This window comes from Oryctolagus cuniculus, chromosome 17, assembly GCF_964237555.1.
Source record: "Oryctolagus cuniculus chromosome 17, mOryCun1.1, whole genome shotgun sequence".
Classification (NCBI taxonomy): Eukaryota; Metazoa; Chordata; class Mammalia; order Lagomorpha; family Leporidae; genus Oryctolagus; species Oryctolagus cuniculus.
The window spans coordinates 21,650,797-21,670,516 of NC_091448.1; the positions used below are offsets into that span (position 1 = coordinate 21,650,797).

Genomic DNA, 19,720 nt, shown 5'->3' on the forward strand with positions numbered 1-19,720 from the left:
AGGTGCTTTTTCCAGGTCTCCCATGTGGGTGCAGGGCCCGAGCACTTGGGCCATCTTCCACTGCTATCCCAGGCCACAGCAGAGAGCTGGACTGGAAGAGGAGCAGCCAGGACTAGAACCCAGCGCCCATATGGGATGCCGGCATCGCAGGCAGAAGATTAACCAAGTGAGCCACAGAGCCGGCCCCGTGGGAGGCTTCTTAAAAGCACTTTTTTCTTGTGCTTCATGTATAATTGAATTGTTTACAATAAAAATGCATCACTGTTACCCAAAAGAGGCCTTATTTCTTTTGAAAGCCAAGGATACTCCATACCTTAGAAGCTATGAGGAAAACCGTTGCACGACAGCATTGAGAAGACTGCTTCTCCCTCCCAGACTGCACCAGTTTCTCCCCGGCCTGTGCTGGCTACACTACAGCAAACAGCCTGCTGCAGGTCCATTCATACAAATCAAAACCCCACACCTGACACAAAATGAGACGCAGCCCAAATTCATGGAGCTAATGTCACTACTGGCTCTCAAACTCGCCTGAAACGAGTGGGGAATGATCAGTTCCATTCTGGATCCTCGTGAGAGGGCCTAGCACAGGAAGCGCAGCCTGGCCCTCACACATGCTGCAGGGGGCCGGCCCTCTCTCCTGTGAGGCCGGACTCTGTGTGAACAGGAACCAGAAATGATCATGGCTATGGTCAAAACCAACACAAGGCCCATCCCCACCCCGCAGCATGCTGCTGGCCACCCCACCTCTCCCTTGCTGGCACCATCTTCATCAGGGTTCCTGGGCTTGGTCGGTTTTTCTGCTGCCATAACAGAATAGCAGAGACTGGATAACATATAAAGAAAAGAAGTGTGATTCTTACAGCTCTGGAATTCTGGCAAGTCCAAGGTCAAGGGGCTGCGGCTAGGGCAGACCTTCTTGCTGGTGGGGACCACAGAGCCCTGGGGTCACCACATGGCAAGGGGTGCCATACCAGAGACAGCCAACTGGTTATGTAACAGGCCCCTCCCCAGATAACCCCTTAACCCATGGATCAACCCACCCATTAGGCTGTCTGTGCCTTTGTGACCTAATCACCTCTTCAAGGTCCCACCTCCTGGTCCCACCTCCCAATGCCTCCCAATGGAGACTGAATTTCCACCTGCGTTCTGGGCGGGGCACACTGAAACCACACCATCCTCCTCTCCTTCATCTCTTTCTCACATTGGAGACCCACGTGGCCGCAGGCTCACCCTCCGAGCGCTCCTCGTGCTTCCTTTAGCTATGGCTGACTTTTGTTCCCAAGCCCATGCACAGCATGATGGGGAAAATCCCAAGGACCTTCCTTGATCAGGGTCTGTTTCTTCTGGGAGCAGACAGAGTGGAGCCGGTGCACTGCCTGGTGTGGCTCCACAGGTAATCGGAGGAGGATCAGCTTGGTGGGCGACTTCTCCCGCTCTCTGCTCTAGAACCCACACTCCTGAGAGGCACAGGAGGTGACAGGCTGACTCTGCAAATGACCCCTACTGAACCTACAGGCATGCAGGAAACGCCGACAAGCGGGCAGAGCTCTGGGATAGACAGATGGGAGATGTGATCCCCGCCTTCCAGAAGCCTGCAGAACAAGTAAAAGAGCAGGGCTGGGCCGGGCAGTGGGAACCCACAGCTTCCGGCAGCCAGGGCAGGGCAGGGACGCCCGCCTGTCTACACCTCGGGAGACTCCTGGATCCGGAAGAGGCAGTGTCCTCCTAGAAGGGGCACTCAACTCACATGGGAGAGCTCAGAAAACAACTGTTGAAAGAGGCACCCTTGGACTACCGGACAGCAGGGGTGGGCGACTCTCCCAGCTGAGGGCACAGCTCAGACCTGAACAGCAACACCCAGAATGGGCTGCAGGTGCACCGCAGCTCGGGGTCACTCACCTCCGGGAGCCCCTGGCTCTTGACAAAATGAGAACAGGAACCCTTTCCTGGCTATGGGATAATGAGAAGTGCATGATTATCATGGAGGGAATTGTTGTCCGGGACCCCAGAGACTCGGCTAAGTCACAGTGCCGTGTGGCCTTTTGGCATGTCATGTCCTTGCCAGACCCACTGCAGGCCTCAGTTTGTTGCATCTGTAAAATCAGTGGTTTGGACGCAGGAAGGCTAAAGTCCCTTCCTTTGCTGCCATTCTGGTCCCCTTTAAATCTAGGCAGCATCCGGCTCCTGCCCCAGCCGCCCCCAACCTACTTTATTCCTAAACTTTACCTTGGCCAGAAAGTTTAAGATTCAACAAGCAGGTTAAACAGCCCGTGGCGCGCTTCCTGCTTTCTGCCGTCCCCTGTGCGGGTCACCGCCAGAAGGAATCCGGCCATCCCGGGGCTCAGCCGGCTCTGAGCCGCGCACCTCCCAGGGACCGCGGAAAGTCGCGAGCCCAGGCCGGACTTGTTTGGTTTGGAGGCGTGCTGGGATGAAAGGCACCTGAAATCGGAAGGCTTGGTGGCTCATTAATTAATGACAACCATAATTGCGGGTTTGTTCTTAAGAGCAATTCCTTTGAAATTACTTTCCATCAAACGGCGACCGCCACAAAGGGATCAGATATCCAGAGCCTTCTGCTTCCCTAGCACGGGTAGTTTTACTCCAGGACTTGAGATTCTGCTCTGATCTGACTCTGGCTTTGTGGTTTTCCCCTCCCTCCAAAGCTGTGTGTGTGTGTGTGTGTGTGTGTGTGTGACGTCAGCTTTTTAAAAGGAAATGTAATAACCTCTGTGAGCTTTAATCTGACCTTTTCCAGGTAAATGGATAATGGAAAAATTCCACAGGAAGATAAGAGAGACTCCTGAAACTAATACCCACCTGCAGTCCGTGGGCCACACCTCCGGGTCAGGGCTGGAAGGGAGGAAGCACAGTGGCATATTGGTGCTAAACAACAACAACTAACAACAACAACTCGTGTAAAGGCCCGGGGCACTTGAGGATTGACCAAGAGGAAACACGTGTTGCACAATGATACGATCTTGTTGGGACAGTTGTCAGAGACGGGAACTCCCACAGCAAAGGGCATAAAACCATCCAAGGCGGTCTGGGGCAGCTCACTTCTCCGGTGCCAGGAAACAGAGCCGAGCCTGGTCCTGCTCCACACACAGATGGGACCATGAACTCCAGCCACAGCTTCAGCCAGACCTCCCTGGCCTCCCCCCATGCCATGGGGGCTGGCTGGGGCCGGCCAGGAAGCTTCCCCAGGGCTCCCAGCGTCCACGGAGGCGCAGGAGGCGTCCGTGTCTCCCTTTCCTTCACCCCGCCAAGACGTCAGCCCCCTGGAGGGTCTTGGGGGTCTGGAAGAGGCGGTTCCCTCCTGGGCGGAAATGGGAAGGAGACCATGCAGAACCTCAACGACCGCCTGGCCTCCTACCTGGACAAGGTGCGCGCCCTGGAGGAGGCCAATACCGACCTGGAAAATCGTATCCTGCAGTGGCATCAGCAGAGAGAACCTGGCAGTAAGAAAGATTACTCCCAGTATGAGGAAAACATCAGCCACCTGCAGGAACAGGTAAGATACAGGAGCGGAGGGGGAGGGGTGTCCTGGTGCAAGAGATAGGGCTACATTCCCAGGGGACCCTGGGGAGGAGAACTTAGTACAAAAAGACACAGACTGAGAAAGTGGCAAGAGTGCTTAAAGTAATTACACTCAGATATTTAAGGACATTTTCTTATTAGACCTGAAGTATGGACTTGCGGAAGTCTGCTTTTTGTCATCAATCTTCTGTACATAAACTGTGTCAAAAATGATAGAAGCAAAAATTAGAAAAGGATTGGAGACGATTCTAGAAATGAGGCTGCCTGATTTTTGACACACCAAAAAAAGAAAAAATCTAAGCACTCGGAGGCAGTCAGCTGGGTCAGTATCGCTCGTGAGCCGATGCTATCGTAGTCCTGATAAGGGCCAGCACCGGCCCTGCATGCTCAGTGCCCAGGCATGACATCAGTCCTGCTCCACCTCGGAGTCCTGGTGCCGGCGTGGTTATCCACCAACAAAAGGCTGAGATGCACTATTTTGGAGCTCACACCTAAAAGCTGTCCCTCCCTCAGGCCCCTAGACACTAAAGTCGTTTAGGTCTGAGTGTGGCCTATGACTGGACAAGCATAATCAAATGGGTGTCCTTTATAGAACCTGAGAGTTGGGATGAGTTACAGACATCTACTTCAAATAATAAATAACCTCCCAGGCACAAATGACAAAAAGTTAGGCTTACACCTCTTAGGACCTCTCTTAACCTTAGGTCAGCACAGAGAAGCCAGTCATCTCGGAAATAAAGCTGTGTAAGTTCCCTCTTACATAAAAGCAGGCCCAGAAAGTGCCCTGTACAACGCTGATTTAACCCAGCCCTGAACGGGCTGTGCGAGTTTCCAATATTTACACCGTAGCATATTGCGACATCCAGCTGCCCCTGCTTGAATGTAGGAAGGACCAATCAAGATAATACAAATCTGTCCTCATAATGAACCCTAATTATTGAATAATCAGCCTAATAACTGACTGTGTAATTACCTTAACTATATAGTACATGGTTGTCTTTACGAAAAAAAACAAGGTGACTCAACAATCCTCTCCAAGTTTCTTCATTTAAGAAAGTGGCTTTGGCTTTAGGCTGGCAGGAATAGAAGATTTTTGCAGACGGAGCATTGAGAACATGACTCCCGAAAAGAACCGTGAGTTCAGACCTGGCCAAAGAGCGCACTCGCTAACAGAGGGGAGAAGAAGGGGGAGAAAAGGGAGAGAAATGTGTGTTGATCAGGCTTCACGTTGGGTGTTAGATACTCATACCCAGGCTGTCCAAGCACTTCCTGCACTGACAGATAGATTCTGGTGTCATCAGACTTCATTCTCACAGCCTTGAGTTTGGAAAAGCAGAACTGCGGTTCAAAGCCGCCCGCGAGAGGCACAGGTAGGATTCCCTCTCAGGTCTGCTTCCAGGGCTCTGCACTTCCACCTCAGCCTGGTGCTGACCAGTCTGCCTCACGCAAAAGTCATACTTCACATTAAAGATCACGCATTACATTTGCATCACAGCCACACACACACATTGCATACCCGTTTCCTCACTCAAGTCTCACAACTCTGGGAAGCAGGTACTTTTAGCCTCAACTTATAGATACAGACTGAGAGCAAGTGGGTGTCTGGGTTCTTCGGAAGAGAACTGAGAAAAGTGAGTGGGTGCCCTTCCAAGGAAGGGGCGACTTGCCCACCGTCCAGATGGCCTGGAGTTCTGGGCTGTGAGATTGAACAGGAAGCTTCTTGAGCTTTGACTTCCACTCTTTTCTGGATTTTTACTTCAGACATTGCCCTTTCTCTACAGTTGAAGGAGCAACTCTTTGATGTTAAAGTTGTCCCTCTGTCCCAACCCCCCTCCCCTCCACGACTGTAGAAGAGAAAACAGAAGCCTAAAGAGGTCCCACGGCATCTAGGGCTGGCCCCTTTCTGGGCTTGAAGAACTCCTCCGAGTAGACACAGCATCCCCAGCCTTCACTCAAGGGATATTAAAGGCTACCCAAAAACTCTGCAAGAGGCCGGCGCCGCGGCTCACTAGGCTAATCCTCCGCCTGCGGCGCCGGCACCCCAGGTTCTAGTCCCGGTCAGGGCACCGGATTCTGTCCCGGTTGCCCCTCTTCCAGGCCAGCTCTCTGCTGTGGCCAGGGAGTGCAGTGGAGGATGGCCCAAGTCCTTGGGCCCTGCACCCGCATGGGAGACCAGGAGGAAGCACCTGGCTCCTGGCTTCAGATCAGCATGGTGCACCGGCTGCAGCGCGCCGGCCGCGGCAGCCAATGGAGGGTGAACCAACAGCAAAGAAAGACCTTTCTCTCTGTCTCTCTTTCTCACTGTCCACTCTGCCTGTAAAAAAAAAAAAAAAAAAAAAAAAAAAAAAAAAAAAAAAAACACAAACACACACACACAACTCTGCAAGAAACTGAATTCAAAAAGATTAATCCAATCCTTGTGAAACACAGAATTGGATATAGTCATGAGAGAATCATAAATTCCTGGACTGACTCTCAACACTATCACATTGGGCATTTCAAGTTTATGGTCAGAAGGTCATTTTCTTCCCCCAGTCAAAGATCATACACCCTGGAGCAAGAGTGTGGGGTTAATATACCGGCTAGATTTTAACAGAATGAACTCGGGGCCCTGGGGAGAAGCCAGGTGACTAATGACAATATGCAGGGTAAGACCTATGCCTCATGGAGTGTTTCTCAATCCATCCTCATCCATGTATTACCTTGAAGGATGTCTCAGGAATAGTGGCAGGATCCTAACGCCATATCAGGTAAGCCTGGATGGTGGGAAATAGTTTTAAATTTCAGAATTCCCACTCATGGACTACTCTGGAGACCACTTTCCATTCTGCACAAGGGTAGAGAATGCAAGGAATCAGGGACCTGGGAGAACAGGCATTGGTAAGAAGGCCCCTGAGCAGCGCTGTAGCCAGGACCTACAGGGTCGTTTCCAGGACAAAGGCAGAAGTCACGGTTCCATCTGGAATCCCATCAAGGGAAGAAGGGAGTTGTGCAGGGGCAGCCAGCCGGGCTGTCTCCCACCATGAACAGCAAATGATGGGCGACGCAGCTCAACATTTATACCCCAGGAAGACTGTGAGGCAGACGTTGGCGCTGATTACAAGAAGCCTAGAGTTTTTATTTATTTATTTATTTGACAAATAGAGTTAGATAGTGAGAGAGAGAGAGAGAGGGAGAAAGGTCTTCCTTCCGCTGGTTCACCCCCAAAATGGCCACCACAGCCAGAGCTACACTGATCTGAAGCCAGGAGCCAGGTGCTTCTCCTGGTCTCCCAGGCGGGTGCAGGGCCCAAGCACTTGGGCCATCCTCCACTGCACTCCCGGGCCACAGCAGAGAGCTGGACTGGAAGAGGAGCAACCGGGACTAGAACCGGCACCCATATAGGATGCCGGAGCTGCAGGCAGATTAATCAACTGAGCCATGGCACCAGCCCCGAAGTCTAGATTTTTTTAAAGAAAGCTAAACAATTTACATTTTTTTAAGTGAATTCAGCTTCAAACTAATTTTGAAAAGTCTTCACAGTATGCCAGGAATATCCTGTTTTTACATTATTTTATTTTTAGCTCTTCTAATTCTCATCTGATAAAGTGGCTTTTATTGCTGCCATTTTATCAACAAGGGGGTAGAGACTGAGAGGGGACCAGGCTCGCTCAGCCAGTGGGTGCTGCAGCAGGATCCTGCTCCTTGGTTCCAGGCCCAGTGTTCTAACCACCTCTGAAGCCTGCTGTTGTACCTTCATGAGGCCAAATTCCATGTAACCAACAGAGCTTTAAGCAGAACCAGATTTTTAAAAGGTGCCTTTGTAATGAGGCATAGCTTTGTCCTCAGAAAATCCTTTCTAAATAAAGGAATTAACTTATAAATACAATGGGACTGTCACAGGACTCTCTGACTCCAACTGAATTACAGCTATTTAGAGCTAACACCGCTGAGGTCACCTGTCTCTTGTACAAACTCCTTATTTCACAAGTGAAAGGCCTGGAGAGGAGCTGGGCCCCCAGCCATGCACAGTCAAGGACAGAGCCAGAGCCAAAGAGAGGCTCTCGGCGTCTAATGGCACAAAAACATCATCACACTCCGACCTTGAGTGCGCCTCCTCCCCATGTCCCTAAAGACACTGGATCACACGTGCACTATTTCCCCGATTACAACATACTACAAACACGACTGCGCAATTCAACAACTTCAACAGGATCTTCCTTTTTAAAGGAAAAAATTATATAAACACCCAGTGAAGTCTAACTGGAGGCTTCAACACTGTCGAAGTTTATTAAACAGCTTCACTGGATGGTAAGAAATGACTTCAGGTAGTATTTTACTACCTACCACGGGTGCAGATCTACCATGCCTACAAGTTGTGTGCTTGGCTACCACTACTAGGTTAAAAGGAATATCTGATATTCGTGATAACCATTAGGAGACACATTTCTTAAACAGTGAAGCTGACCGGGAGGGCCTATCCTTGCTATGAAGCGACCCCGGGCCCTGCACCTAACGTGTGCTCTGTAGACGCATCCAGAGAGGATGACTTATTGTCGCCCTGCCCTGCGTTGCAGATCGTGGACGGTAAGCTGACCAACGCGCAGATCGTCGTCCTCATCGACAACGCCAGGATGGCCATGGATGACTTCAGTGTCAAGTAAGTGCCCTCTCGGTGGTGTGTGTGGGTTCTGCCCTCATTGCCTTACAGAAGGAAAAAAAATCATCTTGCTAAGACCCACATCTAAAATTTCACTGGATTACAATTTAAAGGCATGACAACCACAAAGGCCCTTTGTGTTACTTAAAGGGGACCTAGTTTAAACAAACCAGATATAAACACATGCTATAGGGTGGAGTAATTTGAATACAAATTGAGAATTAAATGGTGTTAAACACTATTAATTTTAGGTACAATACTGTTATGCTTATTCAGGAAAATATTTTACTTAAAAGATATATTCTAGAGTATTTAATGGTGAGAAGTTATAAACAGTATAATTTGCTCTGAAACAATTTAGCAATGAATATTGGTGAAGCAAATATGGCAAAATACTGATGGCTGCTAAATTCAGGTGATAAGCATAATGATGTTCATTGCTCTATTTTGTCAACCAAAACATTGACATTGAGTCACCATCATAGAAAGACGTAGCATGAAACAGACATACAAAGGATACCCTGTATGTATTCATTTATTCTCATTAAACCTAAAAAACCTCATTAAATCTCCAAACTTACAAAGACCACAGCCATCCAACAACAGATATTCTCTTCCCTTCCTTATTTTACTTTTCTATATCTTTAAAATATTCATTTGTGGGCCAGCGCCGCGGCTCACTAGGCTAATCCTCCGCCTAGCGGCGCCGGCACACCGGGTTCTAGTCCCAGTTGGGGCGCCGGATTCTGTCCTGGTTGCCCCTCTTCCAGGCCAGCCCTCTGCTGTGGCCAGGGAGTGCAGCGGAGGATGGCCCAGGTGCTTGGGCCCTGCACCCCATGGGAGACCAGGAAAAGCACCTGGCTCCCGGCTCCTGCCATCAGATCAGCGCGGTGCGCCGGCCGCAGCGCGCCGGCCGCGGCGGCCATTGGAGGGTGAACCAACGGCAAAGGAAGACCTTTCTCTGTCTCTCTCTCTCACTGTCCACTCTGCCTGTCAAAAAAATTTTAAAAATTTAAAAAAATAAAATAAAATATTCGTTTGTTTGAAAGGCAGAGTGACAGAGACAGAGAGAAACAGAGAGGGAGGGAGACAGAGATCTTCCATCCTCTGGTTCACTCCCCAGATGGTTGCAACAGCCAAGGCTGGGCCAGGCCGAAGTCGGGAGCCTGTCACTCCATCTGGGGTTCCCACATGGGTGGCAATTGCCTTTCCAGGCACATTAGCAGGAAGCTGGATCGGAAGCAGAGCAAGCTGGGTTCCAAACTGGCACTCAGATATGGGATGCCAGCATCCTGAACTCACTGCACCCCAACACCAGGCCCTCTCTTGCCTTCCTTCCAACAAAGGTATGAAAATGAACACTCATTTAAGAAAGACCTGGAAATCAAAGTCGAGGGACTCCGAAAGACCTTGGACAATCTGACTATTGTCACAACGGACCTGGAACAGGAGGTGGAGGGAATGAGGAAGGAGCTTATCCTCATGAAGAAGCACCATGAGCAGGTACGAGCGCCCCGGGAGTCCCAGGAATGAGCACAGCTCTTAGCCTGCACATCCGGGGTGATGCCATAGCCGCAGAGGAAGCCATCATCTGAACCCCACTCCTATTGCCCTTTGACCTAAATAATCCCAAGGAACAATGTAAATATCTAACTCCCCCAACTCCAGAGCCATCTCCTCAGACGACATGCAATCGTCAATAAAGATGAATTGCTCAGCAGTTTTGTTAACACACAATGTTTACCGAGATTTGTTTGATAAAATGGTAGTGCAGCAGTAAGTGTGTGAGACGGACTTCCTTCATACACCCAATAGCCAGCAAATGGGGGGGGAGGGGCAGCAGAATAAAGAGAATCTACTGTGGACCAAGGCAACTACGGCTAGTGGCAAACTTTAAAATCTTAATTTCCAAAGGCAGCTAACTGATTTTTAAAGAGCTCAAGTCCCTCAGACTCTGATAAAATGACAGAAAACCAATTCCCTTTTTAAGCAAATGACATGGCTTCTGAACATCAAAGAGCCCCAGTTTCTGAATAGTTGGTGAGTGATGATTGCTAATTAAACCTTTCCTGTGGCTGCTTGGTTTTCATGAAATCCTATGGGCGCCAGCCCTGTGGAGTCATAAGGCAGGTGGTTTCCAAAGCCTTGCTGCACCCTTCAGCTTTTGGTTATTGCAACGCCTCCCAGAAGCCTTGGCCTGTAACCCTCAATGTCCAGCTGCGTTGCTATATGGTCACTGCACCAAAGGCCACCTGTCACAGAGGACAACACACCAGATGAGAGCCTCATTGTTCCTGAAATGTTTTCAATCAGGGATCAAACCTATAATCAAAGAGGTCATTTGATGACCTGTCATGTGCTACTTTTTATTTTTATAAAATTACTAGAGGAAAAAAAATCTGTAATAAGTGAGAAATCAAACCAGTGAAAGGGTAGGTGAGCACGTAAGCTGAAGTTTCAAAAGGTCCATTTCCTGCTACTGATCAACACACCATCCAGCCTTCCAACTGGCACAGGCGGTTCATCTCCTTTCCCCGTCATTAAACAGGAAATGGAGGAGCAGCATGTGCCCCAGGACTTCAAGGTCAACGTGAAGGTGGCTTCAACCCCAGGGGAGGACCTGACGAAGGTCCTGGAGGACATGAGGCAGGAATACGAGTTTATAATAAAGAAGAAGCATCAAGAGTTGGACGCCTGGTTTAAAGAGCAGGTAAAAGAAAGGAGCCTGAACCCCCCAAAAGTTCCGTTCTAATGTGGCCCCAACACTGACGCCTTTGCTTGGTCTCACAGTCAGCAGCCGTGTCCCAGGAGGCAGCCAGCCCAGCAGCCGTGCAGAGCAGCCACAGCGACATCCACGAGCTGAGGCGCACGTTCCAGGCCCTAGAGATCGACCTGCAGGCGCAGCACAACAGGGTGAGTGGGGGCTGGGAGGATCCAGGGTCCTGTGCCACCTCTTCCACAAAGCCTGCTTTGACCTCTCCCTGGGGCCCCAGGCCCCAGCCTTCTTGGAACATTTGTCTCTTGTGTCCCACCTTCCGTACACACTGCACATGCCGAGGCTGAGAAGAGCAACCACTTACTGAGTGCTCAGGCTGTCAGAGGCTGTGCTAGGCGGTTCATCACACTCCCCCAGGAACCTTTCCCGGCAGGTGTGAGTGTCCCCATCTCAGATGGGAAAAACAAACAGCTAAGTAAACTGGCACGGTCGCCGTTTGTAAGTCACAGTGATGCTTCAGCATGAGGGACCTCTGGAACCCTTATAATCTCTTAGGCTTCCCCCTAAACCCCAGTGTGGATGAAGTCTTGTGCCAACACAGTAGGCAACTAACCCAGGCCTGGCTGATTCCAAACTGCTGCTGTGTGCATTATCTGTCCTGTCACCCAGCAAAGTTCCTGTCATCTTCACCGTTTGTCATATAATGCTCCATGAGGGTCACAAACACTCAGAATTCACCAAAGCTGTCATTTGGTTCCCTTCAGAGCTTTCTGAATCTTCATGCCCAGGAAAATGGGCTGCAAGAGTCCCAAACCTACAAGTCAGCCCGCTTCTCACCCTTGTGTCCCCAGCAGCTCCCGAGAGATACCCAGCAGAGGGGCTGGCCTATGCTAAGTACTCAGTGAGCACGTGCTCTTGAATGAATCAAGCCATCAGTCAGTGAGCCAGAGAAACCCGATTTCCTCTTTCAGAAATCTGCTTTGGAAAGCATGTTGTCAGAGACCCAGTCTCGGTACTCCTGCCAGCTCCGGGACATGCAGCAGGTCATCTCCCACTATGAGGAGGAGCTGATGCAGCTGCGCCGTGACCTGGAGCGCCAGAACAACGAGTACAAGGTGCTCCTGGGCATCAAGACCCACCTGGAGAAGGAAATCACCACCTACCGCCAGCTCCTGGAGGGAGACGGCCGAGGGTAAGGCAAAGGCTGACGGCAGAGGAGCACACAGAGGGCATTCAGGCCCCGTGAGGGCATCTATGCACCTTACAAGTTCAGTCCACAACGGTCACTCTTGCAGGGCTGGGGAGCCTTTTTTCTCCCAAGGGCCATGTGGATATTCATAACATCACTGGCGGGCTATAAGAAGTGATCAGCTTGAAAATTACCCTGCCTGCAGTTGCCCTGGGTCTCTCAGTGGGCCAGATGTTCCCCACCGCTGCGAGGAAGACAGGTTGACTTGATGTTGCCTTTCTTCAAAGATACCTATTTCAGGTCCTACTTTATTGGGCAGGAAGTATGAATTAACCAACTGGTACCCCCAGGATACTAAGATTTGCAGTCAGGACATTTAAGATTAAAGTATTAAAGTCTCTAGAAAGAATCAACACAGAAGGTGTTGCTGGTTGTGTTTCCCAGTGGAAATGCACATAATTTTGACTTAAAGGGAAAAAAAAAAAAAAGGACAGGGGAACTATTTGAGCCCACCAGTAGCAAAAGGTTCAGAAGAGACTGAGAAGTCTCGGTATTTCTGACCACCCCAGGAACATACATTCTATGACTCAAGAGAAAGAGCTATGGGGTTTTTCTAAAAATACATAAACAAAGCAGCACTGGACCAAACTCTGAACAATCTGAGAAGTTGAGGGGCTCTGGGCTTGGGATCCAGACCTGGAAGGATGCTGGTAAAAGCAAAGCCTGCAGCCAGCAGGAAGGGGACAGGGAGAGGGCATCTGGACATCCCCTGACCTCAGGGCATCCACACTGGAGCCAAGAGAGTTCCCTGGACCCATGACCTGATGACTGCTCAGTGCAAACAATTATCCTCAAAGAGCTGAGAATTTACAAGCAGGCGGAGGAAGTTAGTTCACCCTGAAAAGTTTTTTATGGCTGTTGGTTCATACTAAAGTGAGCTTTAACCTTTATCACTTTTATAGGACGACGGAAGAATCTGAATCAAGTGTGAAAGGTAAAAAAAAAAATTTCATTGTTGAGTCTACTTTTTTCATGAATCAGCATGTTTAGCCATTCTGAAGTACCTGTGATCCTCCACGGGCTCCCAAGTGTCTTGTGTTCCGTCTTCATTTTACCCCCCAGAAGGCCAGGAATTTTCAGTTAAGTCCCCACGTTTGGTAATACAGACAAAGTGAGCTACCATTACGGCCCTCAACAATATATAGGAAGACTCTGTATCAGCAGCACGACAGGGTGATCATTAATAGCATCATAATCTTGGTTAAGTAATGGAGTCCATCTGCCAAACCCCCAGGAAATTAGGAAATTATACTGTATCATTTCCCAGACTCCTTTCTGTTGAACACTGGCATTCCGTAAGGTTTGACTAGTCACCATCAAAGGTGTTTTCTAGGGCTTTGTAAGGCTGAGAACACTACTCATCTCTTCTCAAGCACCAAGTTCAAGTAAGTAAACTAGCGAACAAGAACTGCTGTGAAGAAGAAAGGGAAGAAAGAGACAGAAACAGTTTTTCTTAGTTTACCCCAGAATTGCCAGACATCCTTGACCTGGGAGCCTTCTGAGCCTTTTACTATCTCCCAGAGAAGTTCCAGGAAAACAGAGTCTGGAACAACTGGCACTTTCTGATAAGTTGTGATCAAATTGTTCTAAGGCATTAAAAACTCAGAGAGCTGGAGTCATTCATAGCCATGTAATAAACAGCTTGTCTAATCACGACCCCTCTACAAGAACGAACCAGGGGTCCATCAGCCTCTCCCTGCCCATGTCCACTGCATCGTGCATGGCCCCATCTACTGCTGGAGAGGTTTGATTTGAACAAGGGTCACCCTGTGTCTTGCTTAATGGTTTCAACTCTCCTCTAGGGTTTAGAATTGGTTTGCTGATGTGTCAGCAAGGTGCTTACTCAGATAAAGGCATATCTTTGAAAACAGTGACCATGACAAACATCCTCGGCTTCTTACCCATCCCTCACGGGGCATGGCTTCTCCATCTTGAGATGAAGTGTTGCAAATGGCACTTAGAGCTCTGTAAGCTCACAGGACCTGTGGAGAAGGTGCCGTGGAGCCCACATGACCAGAAGGAACTCCATGGGCACCTGTGCTCTGCCCTCTGTATCAGGCAGACTTAAGATGACGACCTTGACCTCCAGAAAGTGGCGGTGTTCAGAGGGCCTCATGTCCTTGGGAAGCGAGGCCCATCCTCCTGGCCGCGTTCCCTTCCCACCACAGCAGAGCCCGTCGTGTTGCTTGCTGCTCATTAGGGAGGATACAGGGAGCCTTCACAAGCTGACAGAGAGGGCCTGACAGCTAGGAACGCTCAGGGGGTGGGGACATGGCAGTGACCTCTCTGCTGTTCTCTCCCTCAGCATCTGAAGTTTCAAAGATCAAGGCCATCACACAGGAGACCATCAATGGAAGAATAGTTCATTCTCAAGTGAATGAGATCCAAAAGCATACATGAGGCCAAGGCGCCTGCCTGTTGTAAAAACGACTTTTCCCCAATGGAAAGTTTTTGCCCAGAAACTAACGGGTGAGTCCTAAATGGTATCCATGGAGCTTATCAAATTCAGAAATTTTTATTTTTTCCTGGTAACTATCTCACCAGAGTTCCCAAATACTCTCAACGTCCTGCTGCACTTTTTGAGTCAAAGCGTGAAGTTTATCTGTTCAAAGCCCGAGTTTCTTTATAACAATCTTCAGATTCTCATCCTTGTGCATCTATTTTGTAGCCAATAAAACTCCACACCAGCGGTATCATGTCTTTTCTTACACTGTGAGACAAGACAGCACCTCAAGGCCTCATCCCAAGGATGGATTCTCACACCACTGTCCATAAAAGGTACAGAGGGATCTGGGTGCTCCAAATGCATCCACGGCAACCAAGCTTGGGCAGAACGATGACCCTGAAGCCCTGTGACCCAGGGGGAGACGCGGTTCACCAGGCTCTCCAGATTTCTGCCAGCAGAGGGGGTGGGGTAGGGGTGGGGGAGTAGAGAAAGAGGAGCCCAGAGAGCCTCAGTTGAAGGTGTGAAATGACCAAAAATTATTCTGTCTCAGTTAGAAGAAAGAAAAAGAGACGAATGGACTAAAAGGGAATTAAAAGCTAGAAAAAAGAGATCCAGAAAAACAACCCTTACTAAAGATGAGTGCTAAGACCCTAAAAAGGGAAATGACTTGACCAAGATCTAAACTGAAAATCCAAGGATGCAGTGAGCTGTAGGGGTGCCTCTGCCTCCTGAGGAAATGGCCATCTTCGCAGCTTCTAGGAGTGCGGGCCATTCTTCCATGGCCGGCACAGAGCCGCAGTGCTGGCGAGAAGCAAGGGGGCAATCCACACATCCACTCAGACTACATCAGAACAGTACCTGTGGCATCACAGGATGCTACCAACTGAAGAGACTTCAGGGTCTCAAAACTTCCCACTTCGCAGACAAATGGGCTGAGCTCCAGAGCAGTGCAGGCGTCCACCCGAACACTCCCTGGAGGGGTGCAGCCAGGCCTGGAACCAGGTTTCTTGACTGTTTTAATGGTTAAACTAGACGTGAATATAATTTAGCTCCATTGACATCTAACCCATTGGCAACACCCTGGATATTTGTTGTGTCTATGTCTTAATCCTCTTGAAATGGATTGCTTTTGAGATTTCGCAATTGGGCATCTTTAAAACTGAATTCATCTTCTCCTTAAAGAAACAATTCGGTTTTTAAAAAAGATTTATTTATTTGAACGCCAGAGTTACAGAGAGATAGAGGGAGAGACAGAGAGAGAACTCTTCCATCCACTGGTTTACTCCCCAGATGGCCACAAAGGCCAGGGCCGAGCCTGGACCAGGTCAAAGCCAGGAGCCAGGAGGTTCTTCTAAGTCTCCCACATGGGTGTAGGGGCCCAAGCAGTTGGGCCATCTTCTGCTGCCTTCCCAGGTGCATTATCCCAGAGCTGGACCAGAAGTAGAGCAGCCTGGACACAAACCAGTGCCCACATGGGATGCCAGCATCACAGGTGGCAGCTTTCCCCATTACCACCACACCACACCCCCTAACTGATCTTTCTGACCCTCAGTCATAAGGAATTGAAAACTAACCCCATACAATTTGAAATTCAGCAAAAAGAACCAAGGATAACCACATCATTATAAAAAGGTCATACTGATTCGATAAAACAGAAGAATTACATAAAATTATGTTTATCTTTACTGTGGTTATTTCAAAGAGATTCAAATATAATAACCAACCAAACACCTTCAATGAGTTTTCTTTGTGCAGTACTACCTGTCTGTGGAGACTTTTGATGTTTTGGGGGGCAAAAATGAAACCATACGATATTAGACGTCATTAGTTCTTTTTTTCTATTTCATTTTCCTAAGAGAACATCTATATGTTAATAGGGTACTGGTCTCAAAGCAGACAGACACATGAACTTTTTCCTCTATTTTAGCACCAATTCATTCTTCTATTTTAGATATAATCATCTCTTTCTTGAAAAAAAAAAGTGTGAAAAAAAAGTCTGCCCTCTACACATGGATTTCATAACTTCAAGTTCAATCACATACAGATCAAAGTATTGTCAATGTATCTGTACTGAACATACACAGACTCTTCTTGTCCTTATCCCCCAGATGGTACAGTACAACAGCGATTCGCATGGTATTTACATTGTATTCAGAATTAGAAGTAATTTAAAGATGGCTTAAAATACTCAGGAGGGAGTACATAGGTTATATGAAAATACTATACCACTTTATCTTATTTAAGATTTATTTATTTAAAAAGCAGAGCAATGGGGCCGGCGCTGTGGTTCACTTAGCTAATCCTCTGCCTGCAGCACCGGCATATCATATAGGCGCCGGGTTCTAGTCCTGGTTGCTCCTCTTCCAGTCCAGCTCTCCGCTGTGGCCTGGGGAAAGCAGTGGAGGATGGCCCAGGTCCTTGGGCCCTGCACCTGCATGGCAGACCAGGAGGAAGCACCTGGCTCCTGGCTTCGGATCGGCACAGCGCGCCAGCCGTAGCAGCCTTTTGGGGGGTGAACCAATGGAAGGAAGACCTTTCTCTCTCTCTCTCACTGTCTAGCTCTGCCTGTCAGAAAGAAAAGAGAAAGAGAGAAAGAGAGAAAGAGAGAGAGAGAAAGAGAGAAAGAGAAAGAGAAAGAAAAAGAGAAAGAAAAAGAAAAAGAAAAAGAAAAGAAAAGAGGAAGCCACAGTCCAGAGAGCTTAGCCAAGCCCTGCTAGGATTCACATCTCATTTCCACTCATTCCAGCATCTACAAACAGAAACATCAGAACTGAAGACATCTTTTACAACTCCCAGAAAATCAAAAGTCATTCTAAATGCATGAAATATTAAAAAGCCTAAATAAGGTATACACTCTTAAGCTAGAACAAATGTATTAAAAAGTCAATAATTGCAAGAAAAAAATTAAGATTGAGGTGGATACTAAAGACCAAGTTTATTTTCTTAACAGATGAACTTAAATTATTTGATGCAAACTATACTTAGCTTAGAAACTTTTAAAAGTTTACTTGGCATGAAATAACATGTCATACTATTTCTTTGAGAAAAGAACACCAATTCCAAATACCATTTATGATCATTAAGCAATATTGTTCCCCAATTACACACATATCTATGTAATCTTGTACAAGTGAAAATGAACACTAAATGTTGCATGACTTTCTGAGTCCACCACAGATACCCCATAGGTGGCCCCAGTGTGCCTGCATCACGGGGACTCATGTCTGTCCGTAGTCCCTCCCATATTTTCTCTGAGTGTGGCCATGTGACTTAATTTGACCAATGCATCTTCAGTCATCAGGACACAAGCAAAAGCTTCATAAACACATGTACACTGGGGTTTATTGTCTTCCCAAGACCACCATATTGTGAGGGAGTCTAAGCTGGCCTCACAGAGTGGCCATACAAGAGGAAACTGAGCAGCCCAGGCAACAGCTGCAACCAAGACTTCAGAAGTCTGGCTCAGATGAGGCCATCCCAGCTGGCTGCCAGCCACTCAAGCCGATCCCTGCAGCCCCATAAGACAGGAACATAAGACAGGAACAAGCCCTCCAGCCCCGATCCTGCATCTGAAATTCCGACTCCCAGGATTGTGAACAAAGGAAAAGATTGTTGTTTGAAAGCCAGTAAGTTTTGGGTAGCTCTTCGTGTATCAATAGGTAAGTGGAGTATTTTAAACAGGAGAGTCTATTTCTTGCTCAGTGCCAGCAGCTGACTTAAGACCAATGAGTCCAGCTGCAATCCACCGAACTTAGATGAGGGTATCAGTCATTTGCACACAGAAATACGCCTTTGCAGAAGTCCTGCTCCAACAACCACAGGGGAGGCATCAAACCAAGGTCTCCCCTCTTCAAAGACCACAGAGAGTGCAACCTCTCCCCATGTGTGTTCTGCGTTCTCCTCCCTGCCCCTCCCCGAGTGAGGACCACACAGTGGAGCCCCAAGCTGGACAGGACACCCAGGTCCACTCTTCTTATCTCTGAGTTTCCATTCCTTTTGACTCCGTCTCTGAGTTCCTCATTCCAGGGACATGAAAAGTTTTTCTATAAATATTGACACTTACAGGCATCACCCAGATCGAGAGTTTCACTGAAAGGTGATCTGTCTTCAGCCTAGAAAGGCCATGTTCTCCTTCTCCGAGAAGTGATAAGGCTGTCACTGATTAAGATGATCCTGACATCAGGGAGCTCCTGGTTATAATGTGTAATGTGTAAGTTATTAATATCCTTGAATATTATTCAGGCATTCTGAGTATGATTCCTCACAATGCTATCACATAAATGCTATATTCCCATTTGGTCTTTCATCACAAGAATTCTGCTGTTTCTGCATCCCCCAAAGTATTTTGTTGGTGACTGTTGTGTCATAACGATGCTGGCCTCTGACTCCACTACATAATTGAGTTCACCCCCACATGTGTGACTCATGCCCTATCTTGTTCACTGTATCACAACATCTGCATGTCACCATCTTTCTAAGAAGATCAGAGTTTTGGGAAATAGATTCACAGTGAGATGACGCAAAACTGAAAAGACAGTGCCTCTGACATGCTTGACGACCTAATCACCTAACCACAGTCAGGAACTTTACTTGAGGTGTGTGTGTGTGTACCCAGTGCATGAACTCTCCCAACCACCCAATCATCTGAACTTCTCTTTGAAACTGACTCCTAAAATTATGAGTCATCCAATTTTTCAAAAAGTCAGCTTATGCCATGTCAAGGGATGCATGCACCACACTTGGACATGTGACACACGTCCACACAGACAGAAGTTTTTAGAACGAAAGCTATCCTGGACTGAGCTTTCCACCCAGGACCTCACTTAACGCCTGCCATTGTCTTCATTTTGCAGTTGAGGACACCGGGTCCTCACCTGGGAACGCATTGACTTGCTGCGGTCACTTAGCTATAAAACAAGGGACCAGAATCTGTGTTGCACAAACCAAAAATGGCTCCTAAGCGACTGCATAGAACCTAAACCCAGGCTACACACTCTGGTGAACACTCGCTGGCAGTCTTGGGATGAGAAATCTGAATTTTCTATTTTGAAAACAGAGCCCATACTTGTCAGAGGCTTAGTGGTGTGACATCATTGACATGGCATGAAGGTAAAACACACGAGTCAGCACCAG

The 19,720-nt window shown here is 48.2% G+C and overlaps 1 protein-coding gene and 1 long non-coding RNA gene across 2 annotated transcripts in view; one reads left to right on the forward strand and one right to left on the reverse strand.

Moving 5' to 3' along the window:
• Positions 1-2,996: 2,996 nt before the first annotated feature.
• Positions 2,997-14,834, forward strand: KRT23 (keratin 23). The gene is made up of 8 exons (XM_002719140.5): positions 2,997-3,511; positions 8,094-8,176; positions 9,523-9,679; positions 10,725-10,886; positions 10,967-11,089; positions 11,864-12,084; positions 13,044-13,075; positions 14,447-14,834. The coding sequence occupies exons 1-8, from the start codon at positions 3,116-3,118 to the stop codon at positions 14,539-14,541; spliced, it is 1,269 nt and encodes a 422-aa protein (XP_002719186.2). The 5' UTR covers positions 2,997-3,115; the 3' UTR covers positions 14,542-14,834.
• Positions 8,851-19,720, reverse strand: part of LOC127484399 (uncharacterized) — a 119,023-nt gene continuing 108,153 nt past the window's right edge. Inside the window, exon 5 of the long non-coding RNA XR_007911329.2 lies at positions 8,851-18,777. This is a non-coding gene — a long non-coding RNA (uncharacterized lncRNA). The remainder of the gene's footprint in view (positions 18,778-19,720) is intronic.

What these genes read in the sequence shown, in the direction of transcription:
- KRT23 (XM_002719140.5), top strand. Translation starts at nt 3,116, where the DNA reads ATGAACTCCAGCCACAGCTTCAGCCAGACCTCCCTGGCCTCCCCCCAT. An exon ending in ATGGATGACTTCAGTGTCAA is followed by an intron (nt 8,177 to 9,522) that starts GTAAGTGCCCTC and finishes CTTCCAACAAAG; the next exon opens with GTATGAAAATGAACACTCAT. An exon ending in TGCAGGCGCAGCACAACAGG is followed by an intron (nt 11,090 to 11,863) that starts GTGAGTGGGGGC and finishes TTCCTCTTTCAG; the next exon opens with AAATCTGCTTTGGAAAGCAT.